The 25,338-nt window shown below is 41.7% G+C and overlaps 2 protein-coding genes across 5 annotated transcripts; one reads left to right on the top strand and one right to left on the bottom strand.

Moving 5' to 3' along the window:
* Window positions 1–217: 217 nt before the first annotated feature.
* LOC123995085 (protein ARV1-like) lies at window positions 218–8,446 on the bottom strand. Its single transcript, XM_046298389.1, has 5 exons — window positions 7,792–8,446; window positions 7,317–7,436; window positions 7,004–7,157; window positions 6,549–6,770; window positions 218–2,478 (listed from the first exon to the last, which is right to left on the bottom strand). Exons 1-5 carry the CDS (start codon window positions 7,882–7,884, stop codon window positions 2,351–2,353), a joined length of 717 nt encoding a protein of 238 aa, XP_046154345.1. The 5' UTR covers window positions 7,885–8,446; the 3' UTR covers window positions 218–2,350.
* LOC123995083 (tetratricopeptide repeat protein 13-like) lies at window positions 7,972–25,137 on the top strand. 4 transcript variants are annotated; one of them, XM_046298388.1, is made up of 23 exons: window positions 7,982–8,237; window positions 10,361–10,455; window positions 10,560–10,635; window positions 10,718–10,788; window positions 11,714–11,779; window positions 12,022–12,114; window positions 12,449–12,565; window positions 12,669–12,779; window positions 12,895–12,977; window positions 13,108–13,249; window positions 14,026–14,200; window positions 14,905–15,061; window positions 15,272–15,402; window positions 15,699–15,831; window positions 15,998–16,090; window positions 16,228–16,311; window positions 16,484–16,568; window positions 17,998–18,104; window positions 21,004–21,139; window positions 21,551–21,630; window positions 21,799–21,877; window positions 22,045–22,124; window positions 23,963–25,137. In XM_046298388.1, the coding sequence occupies exons 1-23, from the start codon at window positions 8,072–8,074 to the stop codon at window positions 24,075–24,077; spliced, it is 2,475 nt and encodes an 824-aa protein (XP_046154344.1). In that variant the 5' UTR covers window positions 7,982–8,071; the 3' UTR covers window positions 24,078–25,137. The 4 variants fall into 4 exon arrangements, 2 of the variants coding, with proteins under 2 accessions (XP_046154344.1, XP_046154343.1); XM_046298387.1 differs by having other exon boundaries at window positions 7,985–8,237; window positions 17,995–18,104; XR_006831779.1 differs by lacking the exons at window positions 22,045–22,124; window positions 23,963–25,137 and having other exon boundaries at window positions 7,972–8,237; window positions 20,930–21,139; window positions 21,799–21,861.
* Window positions 25,138–25,338: the final 201 nt, after the last annotated feature.

Below are 25,338 nucleotides of genomic sequence, written 5' to 3'. Positions count from 1 at the left end.
CCGGGTAAAGATACCAAACAAAACATTCCAAGGCAAAGTTCACTCAACAATGTAAAGTCCTGTTACAACTTGTGAGCACACCATGCATCTTGGCATTACATTTGAACCCGAGTTACGGCAGGAATGAGAAACATGTATTTTTTGATACTTTTTTATCACTGTAAAAAAAGGAAGAGAGAAACAACAAATGAGACCTGCTGGAAGAAAAAAAAATCAGTGAGTTATAAAAAAATATACTTTTATTCACACTGACTTTAGGCTCTGTCTGCATACAACAACAGCATTTCCAGTGGACAGATTTATGTGCTTTATACAGTTAAGAAATACCAACAAAGCAGCTGGATTTGGTCAGGAAATATGCAGACTGATATCTGGCTATGCACTACATAACCGATTAGATGGTCTCAAGGGGCCTTAGCACATAAAGCCAGCCTCTGTGAGCATGTGTGTCAAATGCTTATCATTCCACAGTTCCTAGTCTTAATCATAGAGGCTTGATCACCAAGAGAGTATTGCTCTTTTTTTTACATCTTAAATTCAAAACAATTTAAGACTTATAAATGTGATTACTGTAAAGCCCATCAATGCAAATTCTTTCTGTAACACACACACACACCTGTTCCATATCAAAGTAGGTTTTGCTTATACACAACTTGTGGTTTTTGGCATTGCATGGAATTAAGAATACATTCACTATGTGCTACCTCGCTTTCTATAGTGGTAGATATTTTGACAAATAGCCTCAGGAATGTCCCGTGGCCTCAGTAACTCCAATCCCAACAGAGAGGTTGTTGTTGTTAGGTCCATAGTGTCAGTATTTGCCTAGAAGTGTTTGGACAGTGACACATGTTTTGTTGTTTTGGCTCTGTACTCCAGCACTTTGGATTAGAAATGATACAATGACTATGAGGTTAAATTGCAGTTAATGTAGACTATCAGCTTTTTTATTTGATTATTATAAATGTTTTTGGTGAACCATTTCAAAATTACAGCACTTTTTGTACATAGTCCCTCCCTTGTAAGGAACCAATGTATTTGGACAAATTCACTTATATGTGTATCAGCAGTTTAGTATTTGGTACAATATTCCTAGCACTCAATGACTAACTACATTAAGCTTGTGACATGCATTTGCAGTTTGTTTTGGTTGTGCTTCAATAGAAGGGCAAATAATGTATTGTGTATCATTTTGGAGTCTCTTTTATTGTAAATAAGAATATAATATGTTTCCAAACACTTCTACATTAATGCGGATGCTACCATGATTACAGATAATCCTGAATGAATCGTGAATCATGATGAGTGAGAAAGTTAGAGGCATAAATATCATACCCCCCCAAAAAAATGCTAACCTGCCCTGTTATTGTAATGGTCAGAGGTTGTCTTGGGGGGTATGATATTGGTTCTTCTGTAAATGTCATTCATCATTATTTACGATTAATTACGATGAAAATGATCTATAATCATGGTAGCATCCACAATAATGTAGAACTCTTCCGAAACATATTCTATTCTTATTTACAATAAAAGTGACTCCAAAATGACAATACGTTATTTACCATTCATTTCTATTGGGCACAAAATAATCTGAAACACAACCAAAACAAACTGCAAATGTATCCAACAAGTTGGTAGAGTCACAAACTTGATCTAGTCATATCATGCTAGTAATATGGGAACAATTACTAAACTTTTGAATACCTTAATACACATAAGTGAATTTGTCCAATTACTTTTGGTTTCCTAAAATGGGGGGGACAATGTACAAAAAGTTCTGTAATTTCTGATGGTTCAACTGATATGAAAATGGCCTCAAATTAAAGCCGACAGTCTGAACTTTAAAGGCCCAATGCAACTATTTTTTTTATAACAATATCAAATCATTTCTGGGTAACAATTAGGTACCTTACTGTATTAGTTTTCCATCAAAATGAACAAAAATAGTTTTTTTAGCAAACAAATATTTCTCAAGCTGAATTCTGCTAGGACAATCTGGGAGTGGTCTGAGTAGGGAAGAGAAAACTAGCAAATCAGGAAATAACACTGATAAAAAATGTTCCATTATTACAGTGTCAGTTTCATCAGCTGTTGTACAATATGATACAAAACAGGAAAAAAATAATGTTTCACTGCACTGGGCCTTTAACATCAGTCATTGTATAATTTCAAATCCAAAGTGTTGTAATAGAGCCCCCCCCAAATAACTGTCACTGTCCAAATACTCCTGGATATCACTGTATATCACTAGGCACACTCCACACAGCACTGCCAGTCTCTCCTCACCACTCTGGTCCAGGGTGTAGTAGGTGCCATTGTAACAGTGTGTTCTTCAGGACTGGCCTGAAACAGGTCACTGGAACTGCAGGATGTTCTGTATGCTCCAGGGAAGCGTCTGCAACGCCTGGGCTACGCACGTTTCTAACAGCAGACCCACACACACAGCCATTAGGGAGAGCCTTCTGCTGCAGTTTAGAATGACTTGAAAAGAGAGGAGAGAAAATGATCACGTCTTGCAAGGACACAAACATGACAATATGCAGGAAAAGTACTTTTTCTGAACATCTTTGGAATCACGTTAAACTCCTACTTGGTGTAGAATAGAAAAACATTTATATGAATGAGATTAAAGCCCTATTCACACGGGACTTGTATTACCAGAGAACGTTGATTATATAATTATTAACCCAGAATGTCCATTATTCGAGAAGACGATTCAGACAGGATTAGTTTTTTCCCAAACTGCAGCCTGTAATTCTTAATTCTTTTCAATATATTGACAGTTACGATGGAAACCTGGAGTTTTTTTTCTAGGTGTGAAGATATGTCAATAGGTCCAGGCCATATAACAGGGCTACACTGATAACTTGAGCTTGGTTCCCGAGTTTCTAAACCATACCAGCCATCATTGGTATAGTGTTGCCATAATATTTGAATTGAGGCAGTGTGAACATAATCATTCGGATATTTTAGCGATCTGCAGTAGATGTCCTAAATGCCCCACAGGCTTCAGGCGTGAGCTAAACAGTGCACATGCACTTGAGATGCGTTTTATGGATGAAAAAGTAAATGTATAATTTCCAAAAGTTTAGGTCAGTTGTATGCTGCATTGCCATCTATTAACAGCAAGGGTTACATTTAATAGGCACAATATTTGTTAACTGATGCATTTGGTAGTATTCAATTAATACGCCCAAAACATCGGAAAGTATTCAGACCCGTTGACTTTTTCCACATTTTGTTGTTACAGTCTTAAATCTAAAATGGATTTAAATGTTTTTAAAGTCCTCAGCAATCTACACACAATACCCCATAATGACAAAGCAAAAACAGGTTTATAGACATTTTTGCAAATTTGTTACAAATAAAAACTGGAAATATCTTATTTACATAAGTATTCAGACCCTTTGCTCCGATTTTATTTTTAATTGTATTTTTGTTTATTTATTTAACTAGGCAGCCAGTTAAGAACAAATTCTTATTTACAATGATGACCTACGCTGGCCATACCCTAACGACGCTGGGACAACTGTGTGCCGCCCTATGGGACTCCCAATCACGGCCGGTTGTGATACAGCCTGTAATCGAACCAGGGTCTGCAGTGATTCCTCTAGCACTGAGATGCAGTGCCTTAGACCGCTGCGCCACTCGGGAGCTATGAGACTCGAAATTGAGCTTAGGTGCATCCTATTTCCATTGATCATCCTTGAGATGTTTCTACAACTTGATTGGAGTCCACCTGTGGTAAATTCAATAGATTGGACATGACTTGGAAAGGCAGACACATGTCTATATAAAAAGGTCCCACAGTTGTCAGAGCAAAAAAACAAGCCATGAGGTCGAAGGAATTGTCCGTAGAGCTCAGACAGGATTGTGTCGAGGCACAGATCATTCTTAAATGGAAGACGTTCGGAACCACCAAAACTCTTTCTGGAGCTGGCCGCTCAGCCAAACTGAGCAATCGGGGAGAAGGGCCTTGGTCAGGGAGGTGACCAAGAACCTGATGGTCACTATGACAGAGCTCTAGAGTTTCTCAGTGGAGATGGGAGAACCTTCCAGAAGGACAACCATTTCTGCAGCACTCCACCATTCAGGCCTTTATGGTAGTGACCAGACGGAAGCCACTCCTCGGTAAAAGGCATGACAGCCTGCTTGGAGTTTGCCAAAAGGCATCTAAAGACTTTCAGACCTTGAGAAACAAGATTCTCTGGTCTGATGAAACCAAGATTGAACTCTTTGGCCTGAATACCAAGCATTACGTCTGGAGGAAACCTGGCACCATCCCTACGGTGAAGCATGGGTGGCAGCATCATGCTGCAGAAAGACAACACAGGAGTGGCTTCGGGACAAGTCTCTGAATGTCCTTGAATGGCCCAGCCAAAGCCCGGACTTCAACACAATCGAACATCTCTGGAGAGACCTGAAAATAGATGTGCCGCAATGCTCCCTATCCAAACTGATAGAGCTTGAGAGAATCTGCAGAGAAGAATGAGAGAAACTCCCCAAATACAGGTGTGCCAAGCTTGTAGCGTCATACCCAAGAAGTCAAGGCTGTAATCGTTGCCAAAGGTGCTTCAACAAAGTACTGAGTAAAGAGTCTGAAGAGTTATTTAAATGTGATATTACAGTTTATTTTTTATAAATTAGCAAAAATGTCTAAAAACCTGTTTTTGCTTATCATTGGGGTATTGTGTGTAGATTGATGAGGGGAAAAAACTATTGAATCAATTTTAGGAAAAGGCTGTAACCTAACAAAATGTGGAAAAAGTCAAGGGGTCTCAATAGTTTCTGAAGGCATCGTACATAAAAGCATTCACTGTGAATGTTGATACATGTAAGCCGTTCATATATAAACTATGCAGCACTTTGTTCAATTTATCAAATCAGTTATTGTTTTCTTGCTCAAACTGTGAGCAACACCTGTCAAACTCAGACATTACTCTCAAAACACAGGGACGTCTATTCGCAAGGGACTAGTATTATCAGAGGACTTTGGAGTTGACCAAAAAAACAGTAGGTTATTCTGTCTGGAATTGTTACTCTCCTGCCATCCATAAATTACTGACACGGCAGATTTGGATGGGATTAAAATGACATATGTGGTGTTTTGTGCTCGTGCACAGAGTTACATTACCCAACGTCCCCCCCCCCCCCGTAAAACGAATCCCATACAAATAGGGTCTAATGATTAAATCACCTTATCCAATCCATTGCAGAAATAGTTCCATTTAATCATTATCGTCAGGAAACTGAATAACCCATCAGTGCAATAAACAGATACAAAAATCCAATAAGCCATTATCCTGTGAAATGTGACAAATCACAGCGGCACACAGAGACAAATGCTTGCCTTGCACGGCTGATTGTTTAACAAAACAAAAAAAGCATAATGCAAGAGTAAGCCAGTTAATTAATGGATTAGCTTTGGACAGTTTTGGAACAATTTATAAACTGCCTATTTTAATAACTCTAGAGAACAACTAAATTCATGTTCTAACATAGATTCAAGCTAGGAGTAAGAGCTGCCATCTGCTGGTGCACACTAGTTCTCCTAGCCTCCCAATCAATACCCTGTGAGCCGTCCATTTACCCTTTAATTGAAAATGTGATATCTATGGTGATTTTTGTACACTATATATACAAAAGTATGTGGACACACCTTCAAATTAGGGGTATCACCATGCAGAATGCCAAGTGTCGGCTGGAGTGGTGTAAAGCTCGCTGCCATTGGATAATGGAGCAGTGGAAATGCGTTCTCTGGAGTGATGAATCACGCTTCACCATCTGGCAGTCCGACGGATGAATCTGGGTTTGTCGGACACCAGGGGAATGCTACCTGTCCCAATGCATAGTGCCAATTGTACAGTTTGGTGGAGGTGAAATAATGGTCTGGGGCTGTTTTTCATGGTTCGGGCTAAGGCCCTTTAGTTCCAGTGAAGGGAAATCTTAACAACACAGCATATGACATTCTAGACGATTCTGTGCTTCCAACTTTGTGGCAACAGTTTGGGTAAGGCCCTTTCCTGTTACAGCATGATAATGTTCCCGTGTACAAAGCGAGGTCCATAGAGAAATGGTTTGATGAGATCGGTGTGGAAGAACTTGACTGAGTCCTGACCTCAACACCATCGAACACCTTTGGGATGAATTGGAATGCCGACTGCGAGCCAGGCCTAATCACCCAACATCAGTGGCCAACCTAACTAATGCTCTTGTGGCTGAATGGAAGAAAGTCCCGCAGACAATGTTCACACATCTAGTGGAAAGCATTCCCAGACGAGAGGAGGCTGTTATAGTAGCAAAAGGGGGGACCAACTCCATATTAATGCCCATGATTTTGGAATGAGATGTTCAATGAGCAGGTGTCCACATACTTTTGGTCATGTCACGTATGAAATAGGTTATATTCTAGTATCAATAATGAGAAATGAGAACTTTTCAATCAGTTTCCCCACCAAAGCCCTCGCTGAATTGTCAAGAATAGAGATGGAGCTAGATGAGAGTGACTAATGGGAGCATTGCAACACTGATGGAGGAATTGTTTAACGTACCTCTTATGGCTTGAGAGTTGGACGTGAGCACAAACAGCTTGATGAGGCTGAAGCAGAGCGGGGAGTAGTCATGCTCCCATATGACTGCAGGGATGAGCAGGACTTTGCCATAGCTGGACAGCAGGAGGGCTTTCAGCAGTAAGCTCAGTTCAAAGTCAAAGCCAAGCAACCACTGAACCAGCCACAGGAAGGACAGCACTCCGACAGAAAACGCACCCAATTCTGTGGACAAATGAACATGAAATCAGTACAAACCATCAGAAGACTGTCATTTGTATGGAATCAACGTGTAAAGAAAGCAGGGTTTGTCACTTCCACTACACATGGAAACATTGTTATAACATTGCTATTAACATTTCATTAGCAAACATGCATATGACAATGCATGAGTTGTAGTAGTAATAATAATAATAATAATAATGTGACTGTCCTTTTTCCATGCTTTATATACCCACCAAGAGCTGCCACCCCAAACATGCCATAGAAATCCCATTCCTTGGTGTATCTAATGATGTCTGCAGGGTCATTGCTCTGCTCAGATCCCTGAAGTTGTGACCACCTCAGGTAGGCCTCACACAGCAGGCAAAACACACACAGCTTCCAGTGAATCTGTGGAAGAAACCATCAACAAGACATGGCATCATTTCTTGAGTCCTCTGTCTGCAGAGTAAATGCAACGAGATGTAGATGAAGCTGCATACATTGTCTAAAGCCGTGCACTGTACTCTGACTCTAGTGAATAGTTTTTCAGTGTCTTACTGTACTTACGTTCAATGTAGTGTTGAACAGAATGTGTCTGAATGCTTGAGTTTTGCATAAAATGGCATCAATCAGAATAATGACGGGATCATATTCAATGTACTTGTCTACAGGCTTTTGGCAGGATCCCTGAAATAAATAGAGACAGACCACAAGCACTCACTTGCCTAGTTAAATAAAGGTTAAAAAAAACATTTTTAAAGAAAAAAACATTTCTCCAGCTTTTATGGCTAAACTAAATAGCTAGCTTAATGTTTACTCTGTTATAAGGGTAGAGACCCAACCACTAAGTCTATATACATTTCAGCTAGCAATCCATCATCAGGCATCATATGAATAGAAACGCAGAGAAACCCTGCTAGCTAAGTTACACAGCTGGCAGTCACAGGTCCCTTTGGCTTAATTTCTAGCTAAGCCTAGCATCACCAGTTAGCTAGCTAATATCTTAACCAATAAATCAACATGAGCCAGCTAGTCAACTCACACATATGGTTATCTTCAAGATCCCATTACTGTAATCTCTGTGAAGCTCGTGGGCGTCCTTATTGCATTCAACACATCTAAACCGCTTTGCCATTCTGTTTTAGGTTGGCAACGATGGAGAAACAGGCTTGAAAAACCTGACTTCCTGAATTTGTGCGTGATAGATTGGGAGTTGTAGTCGTTTACAGTTTGACTGGTAGTTCAGTTCACGGTGGGGAGTAGGAACACGGGAACTACATTACCAAAGCTCCAGCGCTCCTCACCTACACATCAAACACAACATGGCACCTGCTGGCAGTGTTGTTGTGGTAGCTCTCTCACTTCTGTACTTATCCCGTGCTATATTTTCCACGGAATACCTATCTACACTCACTTTCTTCAATAGCGAACTGCACAAACATGGTTGCAGCTCTCCGTCAGAGTGGGAGGAATACACAACGGATTGCGGTAAGCGGTCTTTTAACACAGTTTTGCCACGTCCTCGTAACTCGCTGTGTAGGCAGCTAGCTAAACTAACCAAACCTATTCTTCCGCACCCGTTAACAGGAAGTTACATAGCAAGCGAGAGAGAACTCGTAGAGGTTAGGATTTGATTGTAAAGGTCAGGGTGGAATCAGAGACCCCGCAACTAATCTTTCAAGACTAACAGAAAGTACTTCGACAAGGTCCCCAGTTTCCCCGAATAATGCAGTGCTATGATATCCTTATGTATCTAAGTTGTTAACACAATGTGAGCGTGAACGTAACCCAGAGCGCACCTCAAAACTCCCGCTGACTCATTCATTGTTTTGTTGGAACAGGTTATGTATTGGAATGTGCATTGTAGCGAAAGAAAATCAAATTACTTTGCAAATGAATAAATAATATCCAGCTGAATGAATGAATGAGATCATCCTATGGGTTTCCCACTGAAGTGTCACAACTTGTTGAGGCTTTTATGACTCAATCAACAATACAGGATTAGTATTTGATGAGCAGTCCCTTCATTGCAGGTAGAAAGAAGCCTTGAAGCCTGCAAATGTTTGATCCTTATACACTCAGGGCCAGTTTATTGGGTACACCTTGTTCACGAAAATGGTTAGCTTCTACAGTGTCACGAGGCCATGGCTTGCTATATAAAATAGGCATTGAGTTACTGTTTGATTCAACGTTAGACTGGACAAAACGAGTGACTTAAGCGACTTTGAGCTTGGTATGATCGTCGGTGCCAGGTGTCCGGGTTCCAGTATCTCAGAAACAGATGACACGCATGACAGTGTCTAGAGTTTACCAAGAATGGTGCGACAAACAAAAAACATCCAGTCGGCAGCAGTCCTGTGGGTGAAAACGGCCCGTTGAATGAGAATGGCCAAGAATGAAGCAAGCTAACATGCTGGCCACAAACAGGCAAATAACAGTACGACAGTGGTGTGAAAAACGGCATCTCGGAACGCACAATTCGTCTGCCCTTGTCACGTATGGGCTATTGCAGTAGACGACCACACCAGGTTTCACTCCTATCAGCTAAAAACAAGAAGAAGCAGCTCCTGGGCATGCGATCACCCAAACTGGACAGATGAGGAAGGGAAAAACATATGCCCTGGTCCGACGAATCCCGGTCCTTGTTGCGTCATGCTGATGGAGTCAGGATTTGGCCTAAGCAGCATGAGTCCATGGCCCCATTCTGCCTGGTGTCAACAGTACAGGCTAGTGCTGGTGGGGAATGTTTCCTGGCACGCGTTAGGTCGCTTGATACCAATTGAGCAACATTTCCATGCCCTGAAAAATTCTGTCTGTTTTGGAGGCAAAAGGGGTCCAACCCACTAGATGGCTGTACCTAATAAACTAGTGTGTGTGTGGTTTTATATATATATATATATATATATACATACATATACATACATACATACATACATACATACATACATACATACATACATACATACATACATACATACATACATACATACATACATACATACATACATACATACACACACACACACACAGTCAGCAAAAAAAAGAAACGTCCCCTTTTCAGGACCCTGTCTTTCAAAGATAATTTGTAAAAATCCAAATAACTTCACAGATCTTCATTGTAAAGGGTTTAAACACTGTTTCCCATTCTGGTTCAATGAACCATAAACAATTAATGAACATGCACCTGTGGAACGGTCGTTAAGACACTAACATCTTACAGACGGTAGGCAATTAAGGTCAAAGTTATGAAAACTTAGGACACTAAAGAGGCCTTTCTACTGACTCTGAAAAACACCAAATGAAAGATGCCCAAGGTCCCTGCTCATCTGCGTGAATGTGCCTTAGGCATGCTGCAAGGAGGCATGAGGACTGCAGATGTGGCCAGGGAAATAAATTGCAATGTCTGTACTGTGAGACATCTAAGACAGCGCTAAAGGGAGACAGGACAGACAGTTGATCGTCCTCGCAGTGGCAGACCACTTGTAACAACACTTGCACGGGATCGGTACATCCGAACATCACACCTGAGTTTATGTGTGTGTGTCACCATAATGACCAAGTTGGCAGCAGTCTGGGTGCTTTGTTGTCTGATGGTGTATATTTCCCTACAGAGTCCTTTATTCTACAGTTGGAGGACCCAGACTGTGAGGAAGGAAGCAACCCACCATGCGAGTCTGTCTTCTCTCTCAACGCAGAGAAAATCCTGGTGAGATGCAGCAAATTCACTGAGATCTCAGTGCTTTTGCCTGGGCATTTCTGTTTGACTGACTCATTGTAGTGGAATAACTACCATTGTCTTCGTTCAAACAGAGACAAGCCAAGTTGTTCATAGAGCAGAAGCGATTCCCTTTTGCAGTGGACAACCACAACACAAATGAGGAGCTTGGTAAGAAGTTATTCCTGAAAGAGTTTGGTTTGTGGAGTGTTAGCTATACATTGCTTGACTCTCATTATTCATTTCATTGCAGCTATAGGATATGTTCTTATTGGCAATGGCCTGTACGATGAAGCCATCAAACACTTCTCCTTGTTACTACAGGTTGGTTAACATTCATAGATGCATGAATTACAACTCTCATCTTTGTACATGTCTTGGTCTGGCCTTCTTGACAGTTTTGAATAATGCATGTTTTTTTTGTTTAGACAAATATATTAATAGTAGAGAGACAGACGTACAGACTTCATCGGCCCCCGAACTGGCGATCTGTCTCCGTTCGTCTCAATCAATCTCTCAGACAGCACTGGTGCGATTTTGACTAAACTTGGGTGAATGAAGCGTCTTGCCGTAGAGATCCTGCATTTAATAAATTACAGTGATTGGCCATATGGTGGCGCTATAACAAGCGATTGAAAATGCTAACTTTGAAAGGTCACGCCCCTCACCCCATTTGAGATAAAGTCATGAAATTCAGTATGTAGGTCCCTCTCCTCACAAGGAACAAATGCGCCCCAGGGACCCCTATGGCCCGCCATGATGGCTTTTCCACCATTTTGAATTTTTTAAACACTTAAAACGGTACTCTTCTAGCAAAGAATGACCAATCCGCATGAAACTTGTTATGCGGCATCTAAGGACAAAGGTCTCTCAATGCAATATTTTCCAGACTAGTACCTAAAATAACATGGCCGCTATTGACCAATGAACATTCACGTGGGCGTGGTCTGGCACAGATAATCATACTGTAACAACATTTGGTACACATGTTGCAAACACTGTCAAGACACAACATATGCAAGAACATTCATATCGACGAGAACATTCATGGCGCTATAACGGGCACTCCTTTTGTTACTGTCAGTGTAGTCTGCTTTGAATTGTTGTCACTAATTGCATCATTCGTGGGGGACGACATGTTTACTGTTGCCTTGTTTACGTTACAGTACTTCCCCTCTTTTCTCCCTGCTTTGAATATGTTGTGCAGTTTGCAATGGAGGACATGTCAGTGTGTGTTGTCCTCTACTAGGGGGATCCAGAGGTCGTCAGTGCCATCTACGGGAGAGGGATAGCATACGGGAAAAAGAGTCTGCAGGTAAGTGATCACAGCGGCATGATACTAGTTCACAGAATGTTGATACCAGCAGTTTTATTCACAGCAAATGTTTTCAGTATGACACATCATGAATAAAAATCTAATCTGCAATGCTCAGCAGTTAGCATATATTCTTGTCTGTGGACGTGATTGATGAAGGCTGCGAGTGGCCTTCTTTTTTTGTGTCCTGGTGTGTCCAATAGGGGTCACACTGTCTCTCTTATTTTCTCCTTCTATGGAAGGACATCAAGAATGCAGACTTAGCGCTGTTCGAGTTGAGCCGAGTCATCACTCTGGAGCCCAACCGCCCTGAGGTATACGAACAGCGGGCAGAGGTGAGGATAATGCTAGGCCTGTTAATGCTTCATGGGTTAACCCGCTGTTTGTGTTATATCTTGCGTTAGGGTATTGGTTTTCATTGGTATTTACTATCATGCTTGAATTGCATGTCTGTTTTTAAATGGGGCAAGTTTCTGTGTCACCCCATGCAAAATGGTTACAAATGAGTGAGGGCAGTGTTATTCTCTTAAGCAGGCTTTAAAAATAAGTCTTACACAGGAGGCAACTGCTGTTGTATTAACGCTATGCCTTGAAGTAGTCTAGTTACTAGACCATTAGACCTTTTGGATTTCATGTGTGTCAAGTTTTACTTGAATAATATACTTGCAGATCCTTTCTCCGCTTGGGAGGATCAGTGAGGCTCTGAGTGATCTCTCCAGAGCCATCCAGCTCCAGCCCTCCGCTCGCCTCTACAGACACAGAGGAACTCTGCTCTTTATCGCCGAGGTCAGACTGACAAACCATGATCTGTATATGGGGTCTCTGATTGGTGGTGTTGATATATAAAGTTCTCATAGTTGGTTTTCTGATTTTGTTTTTTCCCAAATAGGATTATGTGGCAGCTATGGAGGATTTTCAACAGTCTTTGGATCTGAAGAAAAATCAGCCCATTGCCATGCTATACAAAGGTCTAACATTCTTCCACAGAGGAATGCTAAAGGTATAGACATTTTTGTAGAAAATCATAGTTGCTCAACTTTGAGTACTGCCAGTGTAGCCCGTTGTTTTTGGTTAAATCACTGCATGTTTACGACACAATCTTGTCCCCCATTCAGGAAGCCATCGAAACATTCAAGGAGGCCCTGAAATTAAAATCTGACTTCATAGATGCGTACAAAAGTCTCGGACAGGCCTACAGGTACAGTGGGGAGGCTCTATGACCTGCTTTGGTTTCAACCTGGTCAGTTCACATCGTTGGTCAGGAAAAGGTCAGGGCCTTAGTACTCATGGGACCAATGCAGTGAGTGATCCCTGTGTCCTGTCTGTAGGGAGCTTGGAGACTTTGAGGCAGCTATGGAGAGCTTCCAGAAAGCCCTGATGCTCAACCAGAACCACATCCAGTCTCTGCAGCTGAGAGGCATGATGCTGTACCACCATGGCAGTCTCCAGGAGGCAGTCGGCAACTTCAAGGTAATGGCCACGTCGCACAGCTTTTTTCTCCGGACTCGATATCAGTCTACCAATTACAGTACAGCTGAATTAGTTATTCTGCATCTCCCCTCTCATGATAACAGACTGATTTACTGTGGGCTGTATGTGCAATAGTACTGGCTAGGGTGGGGCTGGCCTGCCATTCAAATGATTCTCATTTGCATCAGTTTTTCTAAGCATGCTGCTTCGAGAGAACCCCCTCGGATCAATACTTGTCCCACTCCCTTTATAATATCAATCCAGCCGTTACAAGCGATTCTGCTGATGCTTTGTTTTCACTGTGGCATCAGGCGGTTGATGGCATCGCAGTCTAACGAACAGCAGTGCCGTGCCCCTGATCAGACTCGTGTCACGTAGGCCACACTTTGACTGTCGTCATCATTCCATATCCTCTCTCTGTCCCCATGATAGCATTTGGCAGTGTAAACGCCCTGCCTATTTGCCTACTGTCCCATCAGCAACCCCGCTGTGGCGACTCAGTAGGCCTCACGCGTTACTATGACGGTTACTGTTACATCACCTTGCATGACTTTGTCATGTGCTTCCCAGGCTGCCTGTGGAGAATGTGTTTTGGTGTGGTCATGACTCACCAGGCTAGAGCTGTTAGCCTCAGGCTGTTCACACAGTCAACACCAAAAGGTGACATCCACTTTGAGTCAGAGTTAATTTGAGGTTCCCTCCCTCCGTCTTTTAATTCTTACACCTATGTGTGTCATTGGACTTGATGTGTAACATCTCTGTGTTCTGTTTTTCAGAGGTGTCTACAGTTGGAGCCCTACAACGAGGTATGTCAGTACATGAAGGGTCTGAGCCACGTGTCCATGGGGCAGTTCTATGAAGGCATCAAGGCTCAGACTAAAGTCATGTTGAATGACCCTCTGCTGGGCCAGAAGGCAAGCTCGGAATATCTCAAAGTGAAATACCTCCGAGGTGAGCGTAGCATTAGGGACCTTAGCTGACTAAACTCCACAGTGAAGGAAGTTTCTGATGAACTTCATCAACGGAGTGGAGAAGAGACCATGCTTTCTGGAATTCAGCTTACCTAAAATCGATTCACCCAAGGTCAATTATTATTTTTTTTTAAAGAAGAAAGAAATTTAAAATATGAAATCCTTACTATGTACTACCTATGTTTGTCCTCTGTAGTTGCGTGCCTTTCTTTGCTGAAATTCATGCTTTTTCTGTAAACCTTAATCAAATACAGCCACCGACTGTTTCCTTGTTGAGATTCAATTGCCGCATTTGCGCTGAGTTGCCATTTTAGAGCAACAGCAATGAGCAAACAGTCGGCAGTTGTATTTGATTGTTTATTGAAAAAGTGTGGATTTCAGCAAACAAAGAAAGGCACGCAACTACGGAGGACAAACATGGGTACAAGGTAAGCATTTCAGAATTGAAATGTAAGTATTGACCTTGAGCGAGTCGATGTAGCCTAAGTTGAATTCCACATAGCCTGGTCTCAGCTCCACTCCTTTGGTGGAGTTCATCAGAAACTAACTTCACCGAGGAGTTTAGCCAGCTATAGTGACCTCCCGAACTAACATTTCAACCTGGAGAGGAATGTTGTGTCTTTGATCATTTCTTGCCTATGGAGATATGGTTAGAATTTTCCTCATGTCATTTCTTCCCCACAGAATACTCTCGCTACTTGCACTCACATCTCGACAAACCTGTGGCAGAATACAATGTTGATCAGGATCTTCCAGGGAACTTCAAAAACCACTGGGCAAAACACCTTCCTTTCCTTATAGAGGACTATGAGGAGCAGCCAGGACTGCAACCTCATATTAAGTGAGTTTAAAGGGATATAAACCTGCTTCTGGCTGAACATAGTTCAGTATTTTCTGCCAGGTATAGGTAGTATAATAGTAGTATAGGCCGACTGATGGGTAATGGAGCAGGCTCATTTACAGTAGATGACTTTGACCTGCTGAGTGTTTGTGCTATTCAACCCATTTGTAACCTGCCCAACTGATCTTTTTTCGTCCCTTGCCGTTGTAGGGATGTTCTACCTCAGAACTTTGAAAGCTACAACATTGAAGTTCAGAAGCTCATTTGCGCTGCTGATCACCTTGGTGCCCTTATGCAATACGACACACCGGGATTTCTTCCCAGTCGCAGAATACACAGAGGTGGGTGAGATCCCGAGCACATTTGAGTTCAGCCTCAAATCTGTTGTACATTCTTGGCTGAAATCAGATGAAGTAATTCTGTCAGTTTCAATGTGACTATCAGCCCTGAACAACATGTCCTTTGTTAAAAACAATGTGCATGCTGGAACTCATTTCAACATAACAAACTATTGTTCATGTTGGTCTTTCTAGAATACATATTGTCTCACCCCATCATATGGCTTTAGTCCAGTAGCTCCATAACAGTATATTTCCATGTTCTGAAATTGAATGTGTGCTGTGTTTCACCTCAATAGCCATGGGCCTAGCGACCCTGGAGGTCATGCAGGCTATGCAGCGCACCTGGAGCAATTCAAAGGTGCGAGTCAACGGCAAAACCAGGCAGATGCAATGGAGAGACATGTTCGATATTGCCGTCAAATGGAGGAGGTGAGGCTTGGGTGTGAGATTGTTTTATAGTAACTTTTTTTTAAACAAAATGTTATTACCACAATGGGCCATCTGCAGTGTCAATCACCACCCTGTCTGTTTCTGTATTGTCAGTCGGAGGTTTGGTACATGTTTCAAGTCATTGTGGTATTCTGTCCCTCTGAAGGATCGCTGATCCAGACCAGCCTGTTCTGTGGCTGGACCAGATGCCTGCCAGAAGTCTCAGCCGAGGGTTCAATAACCATATCAACCTCATCAGGTAACCTAAAGGAAAATGACATCAAATCGTCTCAAAGATAGTCGCTGTGTAAATCTGACACACAACTGTTGAGTCAAGTTGTATTTTTAGATATTCCTTTTCATTATGTGGTTTTCCTGATTTGTTTGTTTCCACAGAGGACAAATCATCAACATAAGATACTTGGCCTACTTTGACAACATACTCAATTTCATCAAAGACAGAATATTGGTTTACCACAGGTGTGCCTTTTAAAGAAAATACAGATTGTTTATTAGAGAAATATTTTCTACACGGTGATATACAGTGCATTCAGAAAGTATTCAGACCCCTTGACTTTTTCCACATTTAGTTACGTTACAGTCTTATTCTGAAATGGATTAAATTGTCTTCCTACTGATGCATTGTCCTCAGGGCATACAACCCAAGAGGCCTACTGGAAGTCAGACAAGCACTGGAAAATGTGAACACGGTGGAAGACCTTCTCCCCATAATGAAGGTAATAAGAACACAGGGTTAGACATACAGGAGGGGGGGGGGGGGGGTTGAGGAAACCCTCGGGGCCAGTTGATAATACCCGTCAGTGGCCCACATGGGCTAGTGATTTTTTGTTGTTGTAATAATGCTATTTTTAATCTAGGCTATATAATTGATTCAAAAAAACTAAATTCCCGAAGCTGTTAGTTTGTTGATGATTTATCACATGTGCGTTGCACAGCCTAGATAATTTGTCAGGCAGAGAGAGTGCACAGCTCTCAAACAGCTGGTTGTTTGGAGCAGCTCATCAAAGACCGACAGTGATACAGTAGGGGTAGGAAAGATGTTCCAAGTTATGATATCTAGCACACCAGTAAACGCCAAGGCAAGGCTTTTGAAGTTTAAAATCTTGGTTGAATATTTGCGATGCACAATGAAGGCATCATTGAATATGCTTCCAGACACTTGTAGCAATATACTTATTCCGGGATGTAATTTCTGAACGGTTTTTAAGAGATGTTGCCGCTTTTGTTTGTTTCAATTGACGGGTGTTGCGCTAGTCTGTTGCTTTCGTTAATAAGGTAAAGCCGAGCATTATGAGCAAGGGAGACAATGTCAAATGTTGGCCACAACTTGCTTTTCCATACAAAGCGTTCAATTACAAAGGGTACTCGTTTTTATTTGGCTTTCTCGTTTTAGAACATGATACAATAACCCCTCCATAACTCTTCTCAAATGGCAAGACCGAGTAAAGCTACCACATGGACAGACTTCATTAGTGTGTTTGTGTCAGGATAATCTATTGCTGTATTTAGTCAGTCAATGCCCACATTATTCTGACATATTTTAGAATGTAAACATAGATGTGAATGTCAATGCATAATTACATTGTGTAGGGATATTAAAAATGCAATACTCATCAAGTGGTAATAATACTTTTTTTGTATAATGTGTTTTTTGGTGTGGGTGGGCGGGGATCTATAGAGTAACAACAATGAAATGTAAAATGTAGGTCGTTGAATTTGGCTTGCCAGTATGAACTGTGTATACGGCTACTTGCTCAGCCTGCAAATGAAATATAAAATCACTTGCTATTGAAATTATGGGAGCATCATTCACTTTCCTGTCAGATCTTGACTCTGGACAGTATTTTTTTTTCATTTGCGTCAGTAGTTTTCAGTTGGCGCTGTCCTGGTGAGCCACTGGCAAATTTACCTGAATGTCAAGCCCTGAAACAACACCCTGATAAGAAAATATTGACTCCTCAAAATAGTATGATAGTGTTTTCGGTTTGAGGCCTGACTTATTCATGGGAATAGCATCTAGGAACTACTGAGTTGTGTGTGTGATATCATGTACATCAGAGTTGAGATCTAGGTCAACTTGGCTTGTGTTTCAACGCTGATAGAATGTCTGATTTGCTGCTGTTTCCCATTTCTATCCTGAAGCAGTTTAACAGTAAAACGAGAGATGGCTTCACAGTTAACTCGAAGGTGCCCAGTCTAAAAGACCCTGGCAAAGAATATGACGGCTTCACAATCACCATAACAGGAGACAGGTCAGTTTATTTGGTTATAATACATGAATAAAGTACTGAGCTCTTGACATTATAGTCTACCTCCATCAGTGGTTTACCTAAGATTTTCCAATCAAATGGAAATTTGAGAATATTTCCCATCATGGAACATAATTTATTATGTGAAAATGGCAGGGTTTGGTGTGTCAACTTGGGTTAGTTGAAAGCAGTTAAATACATGTAAAACTGCCAGCATAATGTAAACACTTGAGTAAATGAGGGATACAAAAAATATTGAAAGCCGGTGGTTCCACACAGCTGTGGTTCCTGAGTTAATTAAGCAATTAACATGATTAAGGTCATGTATAAAAATGCTTGTCAGGCCATTATTTTGGCTACCATGACAATGCCCCCATCCACAGGGCACGAGTGGTCGCTGAATGGTTAGACAAGCATGTAAATGATGTAAACCATAATCCATGGCCGTTTCAGTCACCAGATCTCAACCCAATTGAACACTAATGGGAGAATCTGGAGTGGAGCCCGAGACAGCGTTTTCCACCACCATCAACAAAACACCAAATGATGGAATTTCTTGTGGAAGAATGGTGTCGCGACCCTCCAATAGAGTTCCAGACACTTGTAGAATCTATGCCGAGGTGCTGTGAAGCTGTTCACCGGCTCGTGGTGGCCCAACGCTCTATGTAGACGCTTTATGTTGGTGTTTCCTTTATTTTGGCAGTTACCTGTGCTTCAATGAATAACATTTTTGTTCATTTGAATTCACAGCTCAGATGTTTCTGTCTGGGAACTTTTTAACAAATGTTCTAGGTCTGTTTGTTGACATTGCATTCCAGTTACATTATGTAGTAGAAACAACTAATCCTTTCCTTGCTAAAACCATGTTGAACAGGGAAATAAAATCTACCTTTCCCAAAAAGCCCCGTGATGGGAAAGAACCAGACAATCAGTCCATTTGGGGTTGCAGAACAAAAACACAAACTGCAAGAGGCAAGAGCTGCAGTGAGAAACGTATGGTATAGGATTCCTCAAGTGTGGAACATCATCAAAAAAAGAAATATTTGGGCTTGAGAAATGAAATACACTGCCAAAAAAATAAAGGGAACACTAAAATAACCCATCCTAGATCTGAATGAATGAAATATTCTTATTAAATACTTTTTTCTCTACATAGTTGAATGTGCTGACAATAAAATCACACACAAATTACCAATGGAAATCAAATGTATCAACACATGGAGGTCTGGATTTGAAAGTGGAAAACCACACTACAGGCTGATCCAACTTTGATGTAATGTCCTTAAAACAAGTCAAAATGAGGCTCAGTAGTGTGTGTGGCCTCCACGTGCCTGTATGACCTCCCTACAATGCCTGGGCATGCTCCTGATGAGGTGGTGGATGGTCTCTTGAGGGATCTCCTCCCAGACCTGGACTAAAGCATCCGCCAACTCCTGGACAGTCTGTGGTACATTGTGGCGTTGGTGGATGGAGCGAGACATGATGTCCCAGATGTGCTCAATTGGATTCGGGTCTGGGGAACGGGCAGGCCAGTCCATAGCATCAATGCCTTCCTCTTGCAGGAACTGCTGACACACTCCAGCCACATGAGGTCTAGCATTGTCTTGCATTAGGAGGAACCCAGGGCCAACCGCACCAGCATATGGTCTCACAAGGGGTCTGAGGATCTCATCTCGGTACCTAATGGCAGTCAGGCTACCTCTGGCGAGCACATGGAGGGCTGTGCGGCCCCCCAAAGAAATGCCACCCCACACCATGACTGACCCACCGCCAAACCGGTCATGCTGGAGGATGTTGCAGGCAGCAGAACGTTCTCTACGGCGTCTCCAGACTCTGTCACGTCTGTCACATGTGCTCAGTGTGAACCTGCTTTCATCTGTGAAGAGCACAGGGCGCCATGGCGAATTTGCCAATCTTGGTGTTCTCTGGCAAATGCCAAACGTCCTGCACAGTGTTAGGCTGTAAGCACAACCCCCACCTGTGGATGTCGGACCCTCATACCACCCTCATGGAGTCTGTTTCTGACCACATTTTTGGCCTAATGGAAGTCATTTTGCAGGGCTCTGGGCAGTGCTCCTCCTGCTCCTCCTTGCACAAAGGCGGAGGTAGCGGTCCTGCTGCTGGGTTGTTGCCCTCCTACGGCCTCCTCCACGTCTCCTGATGTACTGGCCTGTCTCCTGGTAGCGCCTCCATGCTCTAGACACTACGCTGACAGACACCGCAAACCTTCTTGCCACAGCTCGCATTGATGTGCCATCCTGGATGAGCTGCACTACCTGAGCCACTTGTGTGGGTTGTAGACTCCGTCTCATGCTACCACTAAAGTGAAAGCACCGCCAGCATTCAAAAGTGACCAAAACATCAGCCAGGAAGCATAGGAACTGAGAAGTGGTCTGTGGTCACTACCTGCAGAACCACTCCTTTATTGGGGGTGTCTTGCTAATTGCCTATCATTTCCACCTGTTGTCGATTCCATTTGCACAGCAGCATGTGAAATTTGTCAATCAGTGTTGCTTCCTAAGTGGACAGTTTGATTTCACAGAAGTGTGATTGACTTGGAGTTACAATGTGTAGTTTGTGTTCCCTTTATTTTTTTGAGCAGTGTATAAACAGCCTAGCCCCTATGGTGTAGGCCATCATTGTAACTGACTTGCCTAGTTAAATCATTTGAACCGATATGAATTCTTTGTCATTCAGCTCAAGCTTTCTAAGACACCTTGGAATGCAAGGCTTGAAATACTATGATTCAGCTTCTTCTCAGCTCTAACCCTGTAGCTTTCACTAAAGTGCACCTTGTTGTCTGTCCCTTGATGAATGTTGATGTACAGCACCACGGCGGTTGTATGGACCATGTTACAGACCACAGTGTTTGTTGAGACGGTGTGTATTTGTGTGGCCTTAGAGTGGGCAACATGCTGTTCTCAGTGGAGACCCAGACCACAGAGGAACGCACTCAGCAGTACCAGTCTGAGATTGAGTCCATCTATAAAGACCTGACTGCCAAGGGCAAGGCTCTCATGCTGTCCACTGAACTTGGGGTATGCTCTCTCTCCATCACTTGTTTTCCATTGCCTCTGTTTTCTTTTGTCTGACTGTCGGTGTTGGCTTCCAGTTGTGAAATGAATTGCCATCTCAACAATCCCATCAATAATGTTGCTCTACTATCTGATGTCAATCCAAAACTGTCCTTTTGTCGTGTTGATAGATTCACTCTCTACCCCTGAAACATTGGGAGCGGACAGTTTTGCACGAGGCTACCTAACCTTGTCCATTATTCCGTTCCTTATTGGACTTAGTAGATCCCTCCCAAGTTAAAATTCAGTTAACAAACTTCAGACATGACTTAATCATGACGGCCCACATGCAGTATCAGTTTCCCATTGTTGTATAATGATATTACCTCTACGTGGACCCTGTAGTATGAATTGGTTTTGTTTTCTCTCTTTCAGGATGCAGATGCAGTGTGTAATTTAATTCTCTCCCTGGTTTACTACTTCTGTAATCTCATGCCCCTCTCCAGAGGGTCTAGGTAAGGTGTTATCCAAGTCATTTTCTTTTGCTGTGACCGTCAAGACATGATGTAACGACACAGTTTTCAGTTTGGTTCGGTCTGAATTGTGATTTTACTTTGTGAACGTTTTTTAAGTTATGAAATCTGTCTAATTTCTCCATATTTTGTCCCCGTTTCCCTTTACAGTGTTGTGGCATACTCTGTTGTCATGGGAGCACTGATGGCCAGTGGAAAGGAGGTGATAGGCAGAATCCCCAAAGGGAAGGTAATATTGCTGAATAGTTTTGCTCTACTTTACACCACGTCATTATAATACATTACATTTTCCAGTGGTGGAAACTGTGTTATTCATAATCATGTATACTATATGTAGTTATCAATGAGCCTGTTTTTAAGCATTTTCCTTGTTTATGATTTTTTTTATTCTTCCAGTTGGTTGATTTTGAAGCCATGACAACACACAGTTCTGACAGCTTTAGTAAAACAGCAAAAAACTGGATGAATTTAAAGAGGTGAGTAGCTCGGCATATCCACTTGCATCACCTTTAAACACATAAGTTGGCCAATTATTTATTTGTATGTGTATTGATAACCATATACAGTACCAGTCAAAAGTTTGGAGACACCTACTAATTTTCTTTATTTTGACTATTTTCCACATTGTAGAATAATAGTGAAGATATCAAAACTATAAAATAACATATATGGAATCATGTAGTCACTAAAAAAGTGTTAAACAAATCAAAATATATGTTATGTTTTAGATTCTTCAAAGTAGCAACCCTTTGCCTTGATGACAGCTCTGCACTCTCTTGGCATTCTCTCAACCAGCTTCATAAGGAATGATTTTCCAACAGTCTTGAAGGAGCTCCCACATATACTGAGCACTTGTTTGGTGCTTTTCCTTCACTCTGCGGTCCAACTCATCCCAAACCATCTCAATTGGGTTGAGGTTGGGGGATTGTGGAGGCCAGGTCATCTGGGGGCGGCAGGTAGCCTAGTGGTTAGAGCATTGGGCCAGTAACCGAAAGGTTGCTGGATAAAATCCCCGAACTGCCAAAGTAAAAAAATCTGTTGTTCTGCCCCTAAACAGTTAAGGTAGTTAACCCATTGTTCCCCGGGTAGGCCGTCATTGTAAATAGGGATTTGTTCTTAACTGACTTGCCTAGTTAAATTTAAAAAATCTGATGCAGCACTCTATCACTCTTCTTCTTGATCAAATAGCCCTTACACAGCATGGAGGTGTGTTGGGTCATTGTCCCACTGATAAGCCCACTAAGCTCAAACCAGATGGGATGTCGTGTCACTGTAGAATGCTGTGGTTGCCATGCTGGAATTCTAAATAAATCAGACTGTGTCACCAGCAAAGCACTATCGCACCACCACCGCCATGCTTCACGGTGGGAACCACACATGCGGGAATCATCCATTCACCTACTCGCCATTTCACAAAGACACAGCGGTTTGAACCAAAAATCTCAAATTTGGACTCATTAGACCAAAGGACAAATTTCCACCGGTCTACTGTCCATTGCTTGTGTTTCTTGGCCCAAGCAAGTCTTATTATTGGTATCCTTTAGTAGTGGTTTCTTTGCAGCAATTCGAACATGAAAGCCTGATTCCCACAGTCTCCTCTGAACAGTTAATGTTGAGATGTGTCTGTTACTGAACTCTGAAGCATTTATTTGGGCTGCAATTTGAGGTGCAGTTAACTCTAATGAACTTATCCTCTGCAGCAGAGGTAACTCTTGAGTCTTCCATTCCTGTGGCAGTCCTCATGAGAGCCAGTTTCATCATAGCGCTTGATGGTTTTTGCATCTGCACTTGAAGAAACTTTCAAAGTTCTTGAAATGTTCCAGATTGACTGACCTTCATGTCTTAACGCAATGGTGGACTGTTCTCTTTGCTTATTAGAGCTGTTCTTGCCATAATATGGACTTGGCATTTTACCAAATAGGGCTATCTTCTGTATACCACCCCTACCTTGTCACAACACAACTGATTGGCTCAAACACATGAAGAAGTAAATTAATTCCACAAATTAACTTTTAACAAGTCACACCTGTTAATTTAAACGAATTCCTGCTAACTGCCTCATGAAGCTGGTTGAGAAAATGCAAAGCTGTCAAGGCAAAGGATGGCTACTTTGAAGAATCTGAAATATATTTTGATTTATTAACTTTTATTTTGCTTACTACATGATTCCATATGTGTTATTTCATAGTCTTCACTATTATTCTGCAATGTAGAAAATAAGAAAAAATAAGAAAAACCCTTGAATGAGTAGGTGTGTCCAAACCTTTGACTGGTACTGTGTATATATTAATTTTTTAAATATGTATTCTCTTAGCCTACCAGTGTGGTACCAGAGTCTTCCGTCAGTAGCAGGAACCTTCCCAACGACTAGAACCATGATTGAGGTCCTCAACACGGACTCCACATCGCACTGTCCAAAGAAGTCCTAACACCACTTCTTCTGATGAGAACAAGGGCCTGTCTGTCTGCTCATAGTCTCTGGCCAAGCTCAACCCCCAAAGCACAATGTCTGTCTAAAAATGATTCAGAGCAATTACATGTTGTTCAGGTATGGCCCTATGTATGCAATACCAGCAAAACCCTAGTGTCTAGTATGTAAAAGCTACGAAATGTAACTAATGACATTAATTTGAATGATAGGTAATCTCTCGATTGTGATCGTCACAATTCTGTTTTTAACAACCCTCACAGCTATTCAGTCTAAGCAGAGAAAGTGTGGGATGAGATTCTAAGATGTAAACTTAACTTCAGGGCTATGCAGTTCCACTTGGGATACTTGAACATTTAGAAAAGTGAAGCAATCCTTTTATTTAGTCTTGTTGATATTGGACAGTGTTGCTCTGTGCCATTGCCATTTTCTGGAATTGTTTTTATCTTGACCCAAAAAGGGCACGAGGAAGGGTTGGTTTCAGGTTGTGTCCAACTTGTTTTGGGAAAAGAACACATTGTGCCATGATATCATTCCTCTGGGTTTATTTTGAGACCTATGTGATTTTCATTGTTGCTTTTCTTTTTTTTGTCAAATGTTTGAATAATTTGACCATGGTCTTACAGACACAACATTAGAACAAACATTCAGGGATTCATTTTGGGGATTTTGTTCAATTGCTCTAAAGAACCTCATGTCAGGACAAGCTTTGGTTTTCAGTTTATGTTCCCCACTTACCCTTTTACTGTTAATGACAGGATAGAATATGCATTGCCTGCATGGGTCCTTATTGAATGAGCTCCAGAGGATCACAACAACAACAGGGATCACTGCTTCATTGTCTTTTTTTGGCAGAACTACTTTTTAATAATATTTCCATATCAACGATTGTGCTGAATTGCTGGGATTTTTTTAAATTTTATTTTAGCACTGGGTGAATTAGCTATGTTTATTAAAGCTCAAATGTGGATTTTTAAGTGAGCAATATGTCCCATCTTGAAGGAATGAAATCTGGAGATTTTGGGGAATTGGTATGTTCAATACAATTGGTTGACAAATGAGTGGTTTGTTTCTTATTTCAATTCAACCAGAGGTGATAATTACATGTTTATTTACAGTTGTGTCACATCACCCACAAAGATGTTTAATTTAATGATCTTGCTTGCTTTTAACCTTTCCAACACGCTAGATGTCGCACAAGTGCTCCTAAATACTGTAAACCACCGTCCTTTAGCCAAGTCATGTGATGTTTGATAAGCAAG

This window comes from Oncorhynchus gorbuscha, linkage group LG14 (assembly GCF_021184085.1).
Source record: "Oncorhynchus gorbuscha isolate QuinsamMale2020 ecotype Even-year linkage group LG14, OgorEven_v1.0, whole genome shotgun sequence".
NCBI classification, from domain to species: domain Eukaryota; kingdom Metazoa; phylum Chordata; class Actinopteri; order Salmoniformes; family Salmonidae; genus Oncorhynchus; species Oncorhynchus gorbuscha.
This window is presented reverse-complemented; position numbering and strand designations above follow the sequence as displayed.